Genomic DNA, 18,044 nt, shown 5'->3' with positions numbered 1-18,044 from the left:
AGATGAGCAAGTCCCGAGTGTGCAAGGCCTCAGCCACCCAGAGGCAGCAGGACCTGAGTGCTGTGCCTTTTTCACGCTGTGAGAAGCACCCACAGGAATGAAACCCAACTGCTCTGTTGAGGCAATGCTCGGGGTAGGAATTTCAATGCATGGCTGTCAGGGAATCTCAGAGTTCAGGTGCCCACAGTGCCATGGGCGCAGCCACAAGGCTGAAGTCAGTGGGAGCTGGACATGTGCCTCTAAGTATAGTCTGTGCGAAGGCTGCCATGGGAACACTGGACCCTCCTAGCTCGTGCATATAACCCCTACCCCCACCGTAGCATGGCATTAACCCAGAGTGTTGCACTTAAGCACTGTCCTGTGGGTTCTTGACGAGCTTGTCTCAGGTTGCGCAGGAAGGCTCTTCGGGGTTTGCCCAGCTGGGAGACTAGGCAGACATTTTCCTTCATGACACAGGTTTTCTCTGGATTTCCCAGTGCAGTCGTCCCAGAGTGGCCTCAGCAGTCAGTGTCCCCTCCACAGTGACTCACTGGCAAACGAGGAGCTGCTCCCAGTGCCAAGTAGGTCACCTGGGCAAGCGTAGCTGAATTGTCAGTGTTGGTCTAAACTCATCTTCCAGCTTCCTTAAATCCTTCCCTGGTGAACGTCCACATCAAGCACCCTCCAGAGGCCACTGTGCAGATCCACCAGGTGGCCAGGGTGAGGGGAGACTCTGGCCAATCGGAGGAGAACAGTGTGGAGGCTGTACTCCAGTCTCAGCTACCCACTGGGCCACAGTACAGCTACAGCAATGGGAACAGCAACAGCATCACCACAGAGAGTGGCCAGCAGCAGCGGCCCCCGGAGCTTATGGGGAGATGTTTCCGGGAGACACTGCATGGACAGGTAAGGGCTGCACCTGCCCTGCTTTGGGGGAGGTGGTGAGTGGAGCAGTGAGTGTGTGTGAACATGACTGCAGTCCGTGTGGCGCAGTGCGTATGAGGCATGCTGGTATGCAGGCTGTGCAAGCAGAGTGCAGTGCACTTCAGTGGTTCACATGCTGCATCCGTATGCTATGTGTGCAGCTGCAGTGATGTAGTGCCTGCATGTGACCCAAAGTCGGAAAAAGAGGGCATGCCAGTGGGACCTGGGGTCGCTGCCTGGACCCCGTCGTACCCTGTGCCTGTGTTGCTCAGCCCTGACACCTCTCACATACAGCCTCCTTTGAATAGGTGCCCTACTTATAGAAACATTTACAACAAGACTGTCTGATTACTGGGTAGGAAATGTAGGAAAGTTCCCCTCAATCTCACACAGTAAGTGAAAGTCTGATTTTCATGGCCTATTGCCTTCCTGTGCATCTTGGTCAGAACAAGGGAAGCAAATGCCCCTGGCGAGTTGTCTAGCCCTTCCCCTGCACTGACTGGATTTTATTATTTCGCTTTTCCCCGTTGGAGATTTCTGGCCCCCAGTCTAACACCTGTGAATTCCCAGGGGCGAGCTCTGAGTGAGACCTATAGTCTGATGGACCAGGACTCTTCCTTCTCCCCCAGCACCATGAATACAGCCCTTGCTCTCAGTCTATTCCTGGTACCTTTCCCGTCATTTGCTCTTTTCCATCCAAGTCATTTTTAGCTGGATTTAATTCTCAGCAATTTCCTAAAGCAAAAATAAATGAGATCAGGCCCCAAACATTTGACATGTGAATGCGGGGCTGGAAAAGCCCCATTCAGCTGTGTGAAGATGGAGAGCTCTCTAAACCCAACCTCAGTCCCAGGGGGCTCTCCCTCTGAGCGGCCAAGTTAAAGGAGGCCCCGTTAGAGATACGATGGTGCTCTCCTGGGACCCATAAATCTACGGAGGGGAACTCTGCAGTGGGAAGAGGGGCCGCGCTTGCTGGGAACATGCCTTGTGTAACTGGAGCTGTGGCCGAGCAGCCTGGGTGACGGCGAGGAGCCCAGGCAGGAAGTATTTGTCTCTTCTGTCTGTGTCTGAAGCAGAGGTGATTGGAATGTGAGCACTGGGCATGTGGCCATGTGTCAGATGGATGGGGGCCAGATTTGGCCTGTGGGCTGCGACATCTCAACTCTAGTGGGGAAGCCTGTAATCCAGAGGGGGAAAGAGACTCATTAAGCAAACAAAAGCATCTTATCACAAGCTCCCCATGTGGGCTGGAGCTGTGCACCCATCTCGCTGGGTAATCCCCGGGTGGCTCAGAGCAGGCACTGGCCTTATCCCGGGCTTTGCTGGGTGATCATCTCTGGGTCATGCTCTGCTCTGTTTAGCACCCTCAGCCCCTCCAAGGGGGCAGTCACAGGGAGGCTCGTGTTTTTCTGTCTGCTAGACTGTTTACTGTCTTAAACTGTGTCCCTGGCCTGCTCTATTCCTGCAGGGAGCTTTGCTGTGACGGCTGTGTTAGTGTCTAGCACGAGGCAGTCATCCCCTGTGCTGGCTCTGCTCCCCTCCTCTGCAGTGAGCCATGGCTTTATTCCTCCTCATTGCCCCTCTCATCCTACACCACCTCCCACGCTGCCCTCCCTTGGATACTCTTGCCCTGGAAAGGTGGAGGGGCTGGGAATGGTGCATGGCATAGTCCCACTCTGAGAATCCTGATGCCTCCTCTTCTCCTCCATTTCAGTGTGCTAACCCACTGGCGGGCCTGGCCAAGTTCGAGGATTGCTGTGGCAGTGTGGGGCTCTTCTGGGGGTTGAACCGGTGCATCCCATGCCCCCCGAGACCAGGTAAGTGCTGCTCCAAGGGAAACGTTAAAGGGGACAGTCCATGGCTTCTCAGTACCAGAGCTGAGCTTTCTCCACACTCACTACAGAAGGCAGGGGGATCCAGAGAGAACAGAGGGCTGCTCTGATCAGCTGAGGAAGCACAAGGCTCCTCTCATTTCAGGCCTCTTGGAATGTAGGTGTCCTTTGCTGAAGGCCTCTGGGAAGGAGGTGTCTTGGGTGATGCTTGCCCTCTCCAGCCTCAGCCCACGCGCCGGGAGGAGCGGTTTGGTTTGGGCGCTGGCTTGGAGCCCAGCACTTTCCCCACAAACCGCCTCTGTAAAAGTTCAATGCAGCCAGTGGCTCGCTCCGTGCCAGATACATTAGGAGGGAGAAACAGAAAAACAACGGCCGAGGTTTTAGGAGGTGCAGCCCTAGATTAGCCGAGGAGGCTGCAGACTCAGCTGATAGAGTTACGGGCCTGCTCTAGGCCCAGCGCGGGCTTGGCAGGGGCTCTGGAAATAACACTACATCAAACAATTGGCAGGAGTGTGCTTGGAGTCCGTTCCAGGGACACAAGAATCCAGCTCAGGTTTTTTTGCTCCCAAGAGCTGAGCAGACTGATGCAGCACAGTTATAGAGGAATCCTCAGCCTAGGCTAGGACCTTGGGCCCTCACTGTGGAGCTCATTCCTTGGGGTGCTGTGGTTTCTGGAAGGGCCCCCAACCCGGGGGGAAGGAGGGGGAGTTTCCCATGGACGGGTGACTCCTGCACTGTCAGGGCCGGCTCTAGCTTTTTTGCTGCCCCAAGCAGCAAAAAAAAGCGCCACCCCCCCGACCCCCCCCGCCGAGCGCCGCCGGAACCCCCCTCCAGCGCCGCGCCCGCGCCCCCCCCCCCCCGACGGGCGCCGCATGCCGGAGCCTGCCCCCCGTGCCGAGCGCTGCCAGAACCCCCCCTCCAGCCCCGCGCTGCCCCCCCCCGTCGAGCGCAGCGCCGCCGGAGCCCGCCCCCCAGCGCCGCCGGAGCCCGCCCCCGCCGAGAGCTGCCGGAACGCCCCCCCCCGCGCCGCCAGAGCCCGCCGAGAGCCGCTGGAATGCCCCCCCCGCGCCGCCAGAGCCCACCCCCGCCCCCCGCCGAGAGCCGCTGGAACGCCCCCCCCTCCCCGGGAATGCTGCATCACGCTCCCCCCGCCGCCCCTTACCAGGTGCCGCCCCAAGCATGTGCTTGGGTGCCTGGTGTCTGGAGCCGGCCCTGTGCACTGTTCAGGACTGCTGCCCTCTCTCTGCGGGAACACGGAGCTACCAGCAGGTAGTCTTGGCAGCTTGGCGAGATGGGCTTAGTGTTGTGCCCCCATGCTGCTTGTGGGATGGTGGATGGGGCCTGGTGCTTGCCCCCCACCCCCATCCTCAATGGGACAGGGCCTGGGGCTTGCCTCTCCCCTTTTGTCATGATGGGGCCCAGTGCTCCAGGACAGGGGCCGGTGTCATCCCCCCCCGCTTGGCAGGTTCAGGGCCAGTAAGATGGTCCTGGCACTCCCTGAGTGGAGGTCAGGTTTCAGTCCCATAGTGGGGTGAGTGCGTGAAGCCGGCGTGCAGTCTGGGGAGGGGATTATTGCATTGGAAAGGAGAGTCTCATGTGACCAAATAGCTGCTGCCAGTAACCACTCAAACCTGTGCGCAGCCAGCCAGGTCTGCCCCTGCCTCCCAGGCTCCTTCCATCCCAGCTGTGGTTAAGCAGCTAGAGAATTTGCCAGGGGAGATCGTCCGGGGCTGCTGGGGTCTCTACAGCCCTCTCCACCTATTCCCTGCCTGAGCCTTGCTGGATGGCAGGGACACCCTCTCTCCAGGCTCAGTGAAGTGCCATGCCAGCATTGGAGTCACAGGTGCCAAGTCCCTGCTCTTAGCATATTGTGTGTCAGCCTGCAGCCCTCCCCACAGACCCAGTGTGGCTTTACGAGAGCAGGGAGCCTGTGCCCTAAGATTCCTTATTAGGATTAGACCAGCCTCTGTTCAGAGCCCCCATAAGAGACCCCTGCCGCTTCTGGGCAGGACAGGCTTCATTCCCCCTATCACGGTGATCTCGCAGCAGGCAGCGCGCTGGCCCTGGAGCAGGGCCGGGTCCAGGCACCAGCTTCTCAAGCAGGTGCTTGGGGCGGCCGCTCCGGAGAGGGTATTCGGTCCAGGTATTCGGCGGCAATTCGATGGACGGTCCCTCACTCCGCCTGGGAATGAAGGACCTCCCGCCGAATTGCCGCCGCAGATCGCGATCGCGGCTTTTTTGTTTTGTTTTGTTTTGGCTGCTTGGGGCGGCCAAAACCCTGGAGCTGGCCATGCCCCAGAGGCACCGTCAGCCCGATAGATAGAGAAAGGAATGGAAGCCTGGTGGTGGAGCTGGCCAGGCCAGCGTGGTGTGAGCAGTCCTGAGTGCTGTGGAACTGAGTTCAGAGGGGGTGGGCTTATTGGCAGGGCTGAAGCCAGACTAGAATGGCCCTGGGGTACCTAGTGTGGGGAGCTGGGAGAAGAGGATATTCTCTGGTATTTGGTGAGAAAGGGGCGCTGGCTGTGGGTTAGTCCTTTGAGTGCAGGGAGTGCTGTCCTGTGCCAGCTGTGCTGTGGAGTGCAGTAGGCACAGCGCTGCTGAGCTCATGCCTACTCGCCTCAGCCAGACATGGGGCTCGCGCCTGCCTCCCCTCCCTTCACCTCGTCTGTCCATGCTCAGCACCGTAGTATCAGAGCACCGCCTCCTCCCTACTTCTTCCCTCCCCCCCTCCATGGGGACTAGGAGAAATAGACCCCTGAGAGCTGGACAACGGGAGTAAAGGGGAACAGTTACATGGAACAGGATTGTTGGCACCTTCAGGCAGTGCCTTGAGTCAGGCCCACCTTCTGCTTGCATGCATTTACTTAGTAATTTAGATCTTTCTGTCTTCCCTGTGCCACCTGTTGCTGGGATGATATTTGTCTGAGACGCTTGACTGGTTTCTCCTCAGTCACGGGCCATGCTAGCTGGAGCCGTGTTCCCTGAAACGTGGACTAGGGCCTCAGCATCTTGGCACCAACGTTAAACTGAGGTGCTCTGAGTTGCTGTGACCCCCTTGCCTTGTGGGACTCTGCTGTGGCCCCGCTTCTTGCTGCCTGTTTCTCTCTGCTGGCCCCGGTCTGCTCCAAGGGACGAGCATGAGCATGTGCGCTATGCGAAGGATCACATGGTTGATGGGTTCAGTACAAACAAGGAAATGTACCATAAAGGCATTCTACGCACACACTTTCTCCCCACCTGACTCCCCGTATCTGGTTTCTAGTGATCCTCCATAAACTCCAGCTCCATAACGACTGTCTTCACACCCTTCCCATCCCCATGTTCTCTGTGCACATCCTCCATTTCCCCTTTCTCTCTGCTCCCTTTATTGAGAGAAGGGCTGTACATGGCATCTTCATTGGCCTACCAATGGCTGTAAGAACTTCCCACCTCCCTGCCCCTCGCCAGGCGCTGGTATCCCATACCAGTGAATTCTACAAGTGTGCAGCCCAGCAGCTGTCGTCCCCTCCCCCCTGACTTAGACCCCTGGAACTCAGAGAACCGCATGGACTAGGGGGACACAAATTCCATAGACTTTCAAGGGAACCTCACGGCTGGATAGGGTGCCGCTCTTCAACTGTGTATGGCAGGTGGATGTCAGTGAGAGAATCCCAGGTTACTACTGTGTGTTGAGTTTATCACTCAGGAGGGCACAGAGTGCCCCGATCCCTGCGTGGGAAGTCTTGGCCATCAGTGGCAGCAGGGACCAGACAGACATCCCATAGGAAGCAGGCTTCACCGCTGCAAACACGAAATCTCCACCCGTGCTCTTAGCAGATAGCTGGGGAGGGCGCTAGCCTGTTATAAATAACCATTAACTCCCAGTGGCTCCCAATTCCATGGCTTGCCGCACTATGTCCCTGCAGCAGCTGGGGCTCAGGGGAGCGTGACGCTGGTTCAGAAGGCTGTTTGTCTGTTGATTGAGCTCAGACGGATGGATGCCTGTCTGGCTTTCATCAGATTAATTCCATGTGGACGTGAAAGTCGACAGCAAAGAATGCATCCCCCATCTTCTTCCTTCCCATGCCACCAGGAAATCCCGGCCTCAGTCCCTGGCTTTGGGCTACAGTCTCCCCTTGGGAGGCCATGAGGCCCTTGTGTACATTGGCAGAAATTCAGGTTAGCTGGAGAGGCCCAGAGCTTCCATTTTGCTCTCTCATTCTGTGCAAGTCTCTATCTCTGTTGAATCCATCCTTGCTTTGCTGCTCCTTAAATGGCCCTACATGGTGGAGACTACATGGTATGAGAACAGCCAGACAGCTGCCACGTGCTGGGGCTGGTGCAGGGGGAAGGCTGCACTGCTCCGAATGAGGACAGTACCACTGAATTGCTGATGTGCTTTTCCCTGGAATGTGCTCTCAGCATCTGATGCCAGAGCTCAGACAGAAATGAGTCTGGGGCACAGGTTCCTCTTCCACATTCTCATCTCTCTCCTGGAGGCACCAAGTCCCAGAACCTCTCTTCACCCCCAGCTTTGCTCCATATCTCCTCTCCTCACGGCTCTCAGCATCTATGGATGCTCCTTTCTCCACCCAAGGTGCTGGTATAAAGAGGCCTTCAACCAGCAGAGACTCAACATCCCATGTTCAGAGCCCAGCTGTTTCTTTCAGACTCAGACCTGGGCCCTGCACATTGTTTATATTGTCGGGCTGTAGCTCATTGACCTGGTCAGCCACATGCATAGCAATGGTGCGTCCTGCTCACATACCGCTTTCCTCTGGCACTGGGGATTTCCAAGAAAGCTCCCCTCTGTGCCCTCCTGTCCTGGGGAGCTGTGCACCAGAACCCAGTCTCGACAGCTCTTGGAATTTCAAGCATTCCAGCAACCAGAGACGGAAATGGCAGAAATTAGCTCAGCGTAAACACTTACAAATGTACGGCAGGGCAGCCAGGCGAGAGCTAGACAAATGAAGAACTTGTTTGGATTGACTTGCTGCCTGAGACACTGGATTATTAGTTGAGTCTGGAGACAGCCGGATGTCTCTGCTGACTTGCCGCTTTTATATTAGGTACACATTAGTGTGTGGGAAACATCAGAGAATCGGATGGAACCAAGGCCGACAGCTCTCTGAACTCGCCTGCCATGCCCATCCTGCCCTGACCAGCCCCTGCTGCTGTTCTTCATTCACCTAGCACCAGCAGCGGTATGGGCACTTCATACACCACATCTATGTCCAGTAGAGGCTGGGGCTGGGATGTGCCCAGGTGGGGTGTATTTTACTCCAGCGGGGGAGCAGCCCCACAGCTTTCATTTGCATGTGTGATTTTCAGTTTGTCCAAACTCTGTTGGGGTAGGGGGGGACACGGATTTCCAGGCCTCCTGGAAGAGGTGTGTTTGAGAAGGAACCTGGAAGAGGAGGGCTGAGGTGTGGCAGAGGCACAGAGAGTGGCTTTTGCCCACGTTAAGTTGATGGTAAGACATCCAGGAAGAGAAGTCGGAGACAGGCTGAGACATGGGATTGGGTCAGGGGATATGTCAGGAGTGGTGAGGTAGATCTGTGAGTAACTGGTATACTGAGGGTAATTAAAGCTGTGTGAGTGGATGAGATGATCCAGAGAAAGGGTGTGAAGGGGTCAGAGGATGGGGCCAAGCGTGGAGCCCAGTGGGAGCCACTTGCAAAGTGGGAGGTGGGAAGGAGGATCCCCTGGAACAGATGCTGAAGGAATGACCAGAGAGGCTGGAGAGAACTGAGGCACGAAAGCCAAGGGAGGGCAAGACTGTAGGAAAGAGGATGTGTGATTGGCAGAGTCAGAAGTAGCAGAGAGGCTGAGGAGGAGGAGGATGTTAGAGTGGAGGCCCTGGGATTTGGCTGGGAAGAGGCCTGTGGGGAAAGCAGTATCAGAGGAGTACGGAGGGTGAAAGCCAGGCTGATGTTTGTGTCGTGTTGGAGAAGAAGCTGAGTTACAGGGATGTAGTCAGTGTTCCGGCATGAGGTCAAGAGGCCTGCGACAGGACGTGGAGTGTTAGGACCATTCACAGCAATTGACTCACCAGCCTAGCTGAGTCCTCGTTAGCTTCCAGCTTGGGGTTGGAGTGCCTCTGTGAGGCACGAGGGCCAGGGAGTGCAAAGGGGAGAAAGTGAGGCAAAGGAGATGGCTTTAGCTGAGGTTTATGTCTTACTCTTAAGTTACCAACAGAGGCAAACCCCAGGCAGGGCATGAGTTTGGTCACTAACCCACTGTGGCCTCAGTGCAGTGTCCCTTGCCCACCACAGAAGCCGTGGGATAAAGGAGGACAGAAATTGAGAGGTTTTCCCTGCAACTAAGATGTTTGTTACACCATACGACCCAGCAAAAACTAACACAGAGGCCAGTTCCCCAAAGTGCTCGGTGATAGAAACCCCAAGAGAACAGAAATTAAAGTCCCGAAAGCTTCTCCAAGCAGATGGACCCCCCCCACACACCTCTTTTCCCAGCCCTACTGTATTTCTTGTGGGTTTTGCCTCCCAGGGCCATTCTCAGTCCAGCAGAAACCCTGCCCTAATGCCCTTGGTGCTGCCTTTTTCAGGCATTGTCCCACCAGCATAGGTGTGCGCACGGGGTGTGCCGGGTGTGCCCAGGCACACTCTAATGCAGGGGTGGGCAAATGGCTCCACTCCCCGGTGCGACAAGCCGCGGGGTCCGCACTCCCGGGCCGGAGCGCCCGGCCGAGCACAGCAAGCCGCTGGCCCCTCCCCCGCCTTCCCCCCTTCCCTGGAGCCCTGCTGCCACGCGCAGCGCTCTGGGGGCCGGGGCTGCGCGCTCCCATGGGGCAGTGTTTGGCTCCGCGGTGAGGCTAGGAGCCTCATCTCATGGTAAGGGATCCAGGGCCAGGGGGGTTGGATAAGGGTGGGGGCAGTCAGGGGACGGGTAGGGTCCTAGGGGGGCAGTCAGAGGACAAGGAGCAGGGAGGCTTAGGTAGGGGGTGGAGTCCTGGGGGGCAGTTAGGGGCTGGGGTCCCAGGAAGGGGTAGTCGGGGGGGACAAGGAGCAGGGGGGGTCGCGGGTTCTGAGGGGGGAAGTCAGGGGGCGGGAAGTAGGAGAGAGTGGATGGGGGCTGGACTAGGGCAGGGCAGGGGTGGGGCTAGGGTGGGGCTCCCTGGGTGCACACCCTAATGAAATGGGCTGCACACGTCTATGCCCACCAGCAGAGGCTCAGAGCACTGCTTCACCTTCTTTAGGCTGGACCCACAGAGTGGGAAGCTTAACAAGATAGAAATAGCACCCATCCCTTTCCCGCATAGCCTGGTTAGCTCTGTGGGAGTGAGATCCCTGCAAGGATGGGGTGCTGCTGGATTTGTCCGGGTGTTGTGTACTGTCTTTTGCACTGACTAAACAGCTGGGAGAAACCACTTCCCTTCTGCCCCTGCCAAACAAGCTTCAAGAGTTTCTGGCTGGAGCAGTAAACTAGTAAAGCCACCCCTTTCAGACTCTGCCCCTTCCCTTCTCCCACAGGATAGCCAGGGGTCAGCCTAGCCATGGGCCCAGATCTGGCAGTCCTGCAAACTCCCTGCCCAGTAGGGTTCACTCCTGCTGCTCTCTTTCTCCCCCCCCCCCCCCGCCCCAACCGCCCATGCGGGTGGAGGTTTTAACTTCATTAAGATCCTGTGCTTTGAAGGCCATTTTATTTGTATTTCGCCCACATTTTTCAAGGTTTTGTCCTAGAGAAGAATCGGAATGTACTGGAAAGTTGGATCCTGTAGTGTCTGGCTTGGCATCTGCAATGTTCCCCACACGGACCTCCCACTGTGTTAGGCATAGCTGGCAAATGGCTGGCTGCTCCCCCAGCTGGAGCCACAGTCATTAGATCTATGGAATGGTATTGCAAGCCACATGCCATTCTCCCTGCTGCACCCTTAGGCATTGTAAAAGCAATTGAACCTCTTGGAAATCAAACCCTGGCTGGCCTCACCACAGTCAGATTGGGGATGATGCAGAGGAAAGAGATTTAAAAGATTTGATGATGACCTAGTTCTACTGGAGTGGCACAGTCTGCCATGGACGCTGGTCTCACTGTGGCAATGCACATGGGCATGGCTGGAAGTGGGAAGGAACTGAGGCTTACACATGATTACACTTTCATAGTGCTTCTTGGCCAGAGGGATCCCAACAGGCTTGAGACACATTCCTGACTTGCTCTCTGGAGGTCTCGTTTTGCCCATCACTCAGTTGTGGCTGAGTGGGCTGCAGCAGCTGGTTCACAGTGCACAGCAACACAAAACAACAGGTTAGCACATTAAACGCAGAAGAATCTTGTATCCAGTTGGAACAGCTAGTAAGGTAGAATGGAGTTACCCGAGCTGAAAGTTACCCCAGCCACCAAGGCTAACAATCCAAGGTGGGATCTTAGCTGACTGCATGTGGGCAGGATCTTGGTTTCACAGCTCGCCTCGATGACAGCACCTCCAGCAACACAGTGCCCCTCGCTGGGGCCTTGGGGAATGTTGTGACTCATGGGGAAGCTGTTTGCCACAGATCATCTGGAGGCAACATATCTGGACAGCAAGACTCTTCAGCCCAACGCCCTTTGGGCAGCTTTAGAGATCCCTGTTCTTGTCCACTGGCTCCAAGAAATGGACTCATTCCCTCACCCCGTACCTAGCAGTCTGCCTGCTCCTAGGGAGGCAATCGCTTGTGTGCTTTCCCTCTGGAGTCCATTGCTAAGGCTGAGCTGTCTGCTTTTCTGCTGGCAGTGGCTTCAGCAGCTGGGTCAGAGCTTTCTCCACTTAGGGAGCAGGTCTTTTCTGCTGTGTGTTAAATCAGGTTGAGGTTTCAGTGGCATGCTTGGAGCCTTTGCTCAGTCCAAGGAGAGAGGATTTTGCAGTCTGTTTTTGATTAATCACGCACACTCCAGCCTGCTTCTCCCTGGCTGTCTCCATCCCTGGGATGTTTACTGAGGGCCTGTTGACTAAAACCAATGCTAGAGATAGGGTCTCTTGGAGGCAGAACTCTGGGCTCCCACCAGTAACGTAGCTAGGGGGGTTCAGGGGAAGCAGCCGCTTCCCCTCAGTACATTTTTCAAAAGCGGCGCCTGCCAGGCCGCCGCTGGGGTCCTGCAGGCAAGTGGGGGTGCAGCACGGCCGGACTCCGGAGGAGCCATTGGGGGGAGGGCAGCAGGCGCGGCCAGAGGAGCGAAGGGGCCGGCTCCTCGGCCATCGCGCCCCATGTTCAGCGCGGCCCCAACATCGCCGCCGCAGCCGCCTCCTGTGGCAGTTCAGGGCTCAGCGGCCGAGTGCTCCGCAGCTGGCGGGCAGATCCCCTCTCCCCGGCAGCTTCCTGCTTCTGGGCTGAGGGAAGCAGGAAGCTGCCGGGGAGAGGGGATCTGCCCACCAGCTGCGGAGCGCTCGGCCGCCGAGCCCTGAGCCGCCACAGGAGGCAGCCGCGCTGAGCGTGGGGTGTGATGGCTGAGGAGCCCGGCCGCTTCGCTCCTCTGGCCGTGCTGCCCGCCCCCCCCCTTGCCTGCAGGACCCTAGCGGCGGCCTGGCAGGCTCTGCTTTTGAAAAAAATGCTGGGCTGCCCGGGCAAGGGAACCAGGAAGCTGCCGGGGAGAGGGGATCTGCCCACCAGCTGCTGCCCGCCCCACTGCTCCGCTCCTCCCAGCCCCCGGGAGAAGCGAGCAGCACCCGCCCACCACCCCTTCTCCTGCGCCCCCCTCCAAGACCCTCCGAGGGGGGAGCGCAGCGTGGCTGGAGGAGCCGGGGGGGGGGGGCGCGGAGCAGCCGGAGGAGGAGCCAATGAAGGGCATGGCCAGAGGAGGAGCCAAGGGTGGGCGCCTTTTTTATGGTTGCTCCCCCTGCACTGAGAAGCTGGCTATGCCACTGGCTCCCACTAGCCATCGACTGCCTGCCACGCTGATGCCATCCCTAGCTTTCTCATTGCACAGCCTTGGTTCCTTGCCTGTCTCCGCTCCAGCTGATGCCCCTCTGAGAGCTATACTCTCCTCCTGTTGGAACCTGCCTCCTTTTCTCTCAGGAGGCCTCCTGTTTGCTGCACCCTTGGTTCACTGTGTGCTGACTGTTCTACCTGGCTCAGCTCCATCACCTCATAATCAGCAATGCCTCATTTAACCCCCCACCCCCTTCCCCGTGGCTCTCCCTGCCCCTACAGAGCTTCCTAACAATCTCTGTTAAACACCCTCCACCTTCCCCCATCCAGTGCCTGCACCAAATCAGTGTGTCCAGCCATTCATCGCTCCCAGGCTCTTCTGGATTCTGTAAACCCTTGGACCTAACTCATTCCCCTTCCACACACAGCTGCCATCGCTATCTTGGAAGGTGCCTAGAGCACTAGAGAAGAGATGTAACCTAAAAATACATTCATCAAAGTGTGCAGAGACCTGGCCAGGGTTCTCACGAGGCAATGGTGCTTCCATCCAGTGCAGTGTCTCCAGAAGGGTTGGCATTAAGTAGCTTTGTGTCCTGAACGTGGCCAAGGAATCCAGCTCATTTTTGATTCACCGCCAGTCTGACCTTCTCCATCCTGCCTGGGGCAGCATTGCCCATGTGCTGTGTCAGTACCCCAGGGACAGTGTGGTATAATGTATCTGGCACTGGGCTGGGAACAGCTCTATCACTAACCTGATGTACAGGGCGGCAGGAGCCCAGGGCCACACACTGGGGAGGGGGGCAGTGAAAGCTGGGGCCCTGTGCTAGATTCTCCTCTCCTGGGATGGTTGTAATTGGGTGGCAGATGAGAGAAAATAGCATCTTGAGTCTTTCTGGCTGCTTAAAGGTCAACTTGGACTGAAAATCCCCTGTGACTGATCTTCTTGCTGCTGGTTTCCTTTTTCATGCTGACAAGCTTGACTATTTTAAAGCCGAGGAGATAAGCGCCTGTGTGAGCCCTGGGAATCCAAGGCTGTCAGGGCACGCGCTCGCTTCCCTCTGTCTCAGGCTGTGAGCTAATGGCACCTGGCCTCCCAATGAGATCACTGAGAAAGTACGTACCCCTTTGCCCATATGGAAGGCAGGCCTTGCTTGGGATGCTGCTGCATTGGCAGATATAACAGAGACTAGGCTTGCTCAGAGTCATGAGCCTCGTTGACAGTGGGGTGGCGAAGGGCTCTTTGGAAAGGGCTACATTCTGTCCTGTCTAGGAGGAGTCCTGTTGCACAGCCACCTGGAGAGCACTCGCCCCTTAAATGCAGAGCCTGCTGCCTGAAGAACTGGCAGGGAGGCAAGGCTCGGCAGACACAGCATTTTAATATGGAGCCAGACCTCAGTGTCTTCAAACAAGCCTGAAAGCTCCCTGCCCACAGGTGCTGCTCAGCTGCTCCCTCTGTCTCCAGTCTAAGGGCAGGTCTTCACTACGGGGGGTGGGGGGGTGGGTTGATTTAAGATACGCAAATTCAGCTACGCGAATAGTGTAGCTGAATTTGACATATCGGAGCCGACTTACCCCACTGTGAGGACGGCGGCAAAATCAACCTCCGCGGCTCCCCGTCGACGGCGCTTACTCCCACCTCCGCTGGTGGAGTAAGCGCGTCGATTCGGGGATCGATTGTCGCGTCCCGACGAGACGTGATAATTAGATCCCCGAGAGATCGATTTCTACCCGCCGATTCAGGCGGGTAGTGTAGACCTAGCCTAAGAGTATGTCTACACTACGGGCACTATAGTGGCACAGCTGCAGCACTGCCATGTAGACACTTCCTGCATCGATGGAAGGGGTTCTTCTGTCAGTGGAGGCAATCCACCTTCCTGAGCAGCAGGAACTAGATTGAAGGAAGGATGCTTCTGTCTACACTGGCGGGGGCTAGGTAGCTTAACTTCCGTGCTCAGAGGTGTGAATTTTTCACAGCACTGAGCATCCTAGCTACATCAGTGTAAATTGTAAGCATAGACCAGGGCTAAGCCTCATTCTAACCGTCTGGAAAAGAAGCAGACACAGACACAGAGGAGCCCAGGATCTTCTGGCAGCCTTTGCTGACACTAGCACTGCCTCTGTTCAATCTGAGCACCAGATCTATTTTCTTCCAATCACTACCCGCTATTAAATTCCAGAACACTAACCTACCAGGCCTGTCTCCCATTGCCAAGAGCTGGGAGGTTAGGAGAGGATGGTTAAGTTCAGATGCAGTTCTCCTTCACAGGTTGGCCTTTCGTTGATTTCCTTGTCTTGGTTCTAGTTTGATGACCTCATATTTCAAGGAAGGAAATGATCCTCTGCTTGCGTAACCAAGTCCAAGCTGGCAGTTAGTTGACGTCCTCCTGCAGCCATAGGGTCTCATTGCTTTGCGACCGTATCCTGACAGAAAGAGAGCAACCTCCATACCCAATATTTCAGACATCGTGTCTTGGTTCCCCTTGGTGCAGAGAGATCTGTTCATGTTACACTACAGTTGCTCTTTCAATGAACATGGGTTACTTCGCAAAATTAATCTGTCCGTCTACAGTCTGACCATTAACTCAGAGAGTGTTGGGTAGGGCCCAGGACGATCTTCTGCCCAAGCCCTGAATAGCACTTGCTGTTGTGCTATTTTTTTACCCATGGTAGGGTCCTTTTATGGCCATTTTCACAGTCCACTACCTTGTCTCAGATCTGTCCCTTATTTATTCTTGGCATCCACAATGTGCTAAGTGCCTCCCAGGCCCTATGGACAGACACGTTCCCTGCCACGAAGAACTTGCAGACCTGATACAAGGGAGAGCTACAAGTGCTAGATGGGGGAATAGGAAGCTGGGTGGATGAGGGGTGTCAGGATACAGCCATATGGTTACTTAGTTGTTACGCACACGTTTTGTTCCAAAACATATTCCACAATATGTGGGGAAAAAATTCCTCACCCCACAAAAATCTCTTTCCAGGACAAAGTGCCCCTTTAACCACTTCCCACCCCAGCCTGGCTCCCTCCTCAGCTCCTCCCACTCCCTGAAGTTCACTTTCATTCACTCCAAAACACAGTGCCTGAATTGGGCCTCTTTGGAATTTATTGGCTGGATTGTACTCGCCTATAAAAAGTTTGAGAGATTTAATTATGTAGGTTATGGACCATTTTTAAACCCACAAAACTATTTTAAGACACTATTTAAAATTCTGTGTAGTGAGAGTGAGTGAGTCAGGAAATCATGTGCAGCCAGAGCAGAGAGCGCCTTGTAAAAAGGGGGAAAAGGTAATAAATGTCCCCTCAGCTGTTATTTCAGCATCTCGTCGGAGCCTATGTCATTCCTTCCATTTCCCTTGTCACGTGGGACTGAACAATCCAAGCAGGGGACCCGGGACATCACAGAGGTGGAGAGACGACTGATTGCAGGTGTTGTAACTGTGCTGCTTTGCTGGCACTTGTCAATGGCAGAAGCAACCAACTGGAAAATGTGGCAATTCATCTGCCCAGCCAGGCCATCATCCAGGTACTCTCTGCCTGGTCTGGATGCTCTTTGCCATTTTTCTGCCCTGAGAATCTTCAGACTTGTAGCGCAGGCAGTTTGGGGGCACCTTCTCAGGTCTGAGTTGCAGGCTCCTTAACTAGAGTTGTTGGTGAATCTAGGAACTGCCTGTTAATTGTGCTACCCATTTGCTTGGGGATACTCAGGCTGTTTTCAAGGTAAATTTCCTGATAAGGTGCAAGAGGCATATGCATGAGAATAGAAATGTGTGGGGAACCCTAGGCCTGATGGCCTGTCCACCCTCCTGTTTCCACTTAGGCCGTATACATACATGATGAATTACTGGCTCCAGGTTATGATTCATTGGGGGTGAATGAGGGTGGTACTGTAGCTTACTCACCCGCATTTGAGACCTTTGAGATCCAATAATAACTTATTTCACAAGATAAAAAACATTTGTTTGTCAGTGGGAGGTTGGCCAGCATTTTTGTGTCCAGGGCGGATGGAGTAATCCCTCATCATGCTGTATGAAATTCACACTGGGTGCACAAGTGCATCTACTGCTCCTTCGGGTGACCAGATGTCCCGACTTTATAGGGACAGTCCCGATTTTGAGGTCTTTTTCTTATATAGGCTCCTATTACCCCCCACCCCAGTCCCGATTTTTCACACTTGCTGTCTGGTCACCCTACTGCTCCTATACATTAAAAGGCCAGCTTTGTATGGAGACCAACTCTGCAGGAGATGGCACATATAGGGCTGAGCCTGTTGCATGAATGCTCCTAGGGTTGAAGTGGGTTCTTTGCATGTCTCCTGAGTCTGACTGTTCTAAGCCCCTTGCTAATTTCTGGCATGGTCTGTGTCGTGCCTCTCTTTACATTTCTTACTCTGCAAGGTCCAGGGAAGACACTAGATGCTGTGGGTGACTTTTCCCTCCTGGGGTCTTGCATCCTGAACCTTATAACAACAGTGATGCTTTGCACTCCAATAGTGCCTTCCATCAAAGGATGTCAAAGGTCTTGACAGTATAGCTTTACTGGTATCTCCATGTTACTGATGCGGAAACTGAATCAGAGAGGGAGAGTAAGGTTTGCAAGGTCTCACAGTGAGTCAGGAACACAGCTGGGAACAGAAGTGGACTCCTGATGCCCAGTCCCCACTGCTCTACCCAGATGACAACGTTTCCCAGTGTGTAGGAGCCTTCCTTCTGCTGACCCTAACCCCCAGTGGCATGATGGGAGAATGATCATTGAGTTGTATACACTCTGTTAATTTTCTTAGCCAGTCTAATCTCTGACTTGTAGATTTCATTCACCTATGGTTGCCCAACATGAGTGACATTGTTGACATATTTTACTGGGAGGTGTTGTCAACAGGCCCAGGTTCATAGCTCTGGTTTGTGCCTCCTCTGGATGAGCCTGGCATGTACGACTCTTCATGCAGGATCCTGTGCCTCTCTGAAGGTGTTAGGGGAGCAGCAGGAGTTAGAGCCTTGCATGTGACATTAGTGATGACCAGGTCCTGTTTCAGGGAAGAGATGTTGATGGGGGTGTTTGTTTGTGGGTGGTGACACTGCTCCAGAGAGGTGACCGTGTGAAGAGATTGGGCTCTTCCCTTTGGGACTCAGCATCAAACTACCCTTCATGCTCCCCACAAAGGGGATCTCAAAGCACCAGCACATGCCTGCGAGTTGGAGCCAATTTGCACCCTGATACCCTTATGGTTGCTTGGGTTTGGAAACCAATTGATAGAAGTCTGGGGGAGAGCCAGATAGGCTGAGACCAAGGTCACAGAGGGTACCCAGACACCATGGAGGTAGGTAGGGGCTGCTTCAGACCACCCAAAACCCATGTCACATTGGGGGCGTAGGTCAGAACTAAGGCTGGTTGGTTGTTGTGGCAAGAAAAGGGCAACGTCCTTATGTTAGGATTTCTTTTGAAAAGGAAAGGCATGGCCCAGAATATGTG

General features: G+C 55.1%; 2 protein-coding genes across 8 annotated transcripts in view; one reads left to right on the top strand and one right to left on the bottom strand.

Moving 5' to 3' along the window:
- Positions 1 to 18,044, bottom strand: part of BBOF1 (basal body orientation factor 1) — a 1,057,902-nt gene that overhangs the window by 511,911 nt on the left and 527,947 nt on the right. The window lies entirely within an intron of this gene.
- The window catches only part of LTBP2 (latent transforming growth factor beta binding protein 2), a 114,682-nt gene that overhangs the window by 53,297 nt on the left and 43,341 nt on the right, over positions 1 to 18,044 (top strand). For all 6 annotated transcript variants that reach the window (XM_065593351.1, XM_042858522.2, XM_008164621.4 and 3 more), the window contains 2 exons: positions 620 to 885; positions 2,618 to 2,720. In XM_065593351.1, the coding sequence (XP_065449423.1) occupies positions 620 to 885; positions 2,618 to 2,720 (369 nt within the window). The remainder of the gene's footprint in view (positions 1 to 619; positions 886 to 2,617; positions 2,721 to 18,044) is intronic.

This window comes from Chrysemys picta, chromosome 4, assembly GCF_011386835.1.
Source record: "Chrysemys picta bellii isolate R12L10 chromosome 4, ASM1138683v2, whole genome shotgun sequence".
Taxonomy (NCBI): Eukaryota; Metazoa; Chordata; order Testudines; family Emydidae; genus Chrysemys; species Chrysemys picta.
The sequence above is the reverse complement of the archived record's forward strand: the minus strand, read 5'-3'. Positions and strand labels throughout refer to the sequence as shown.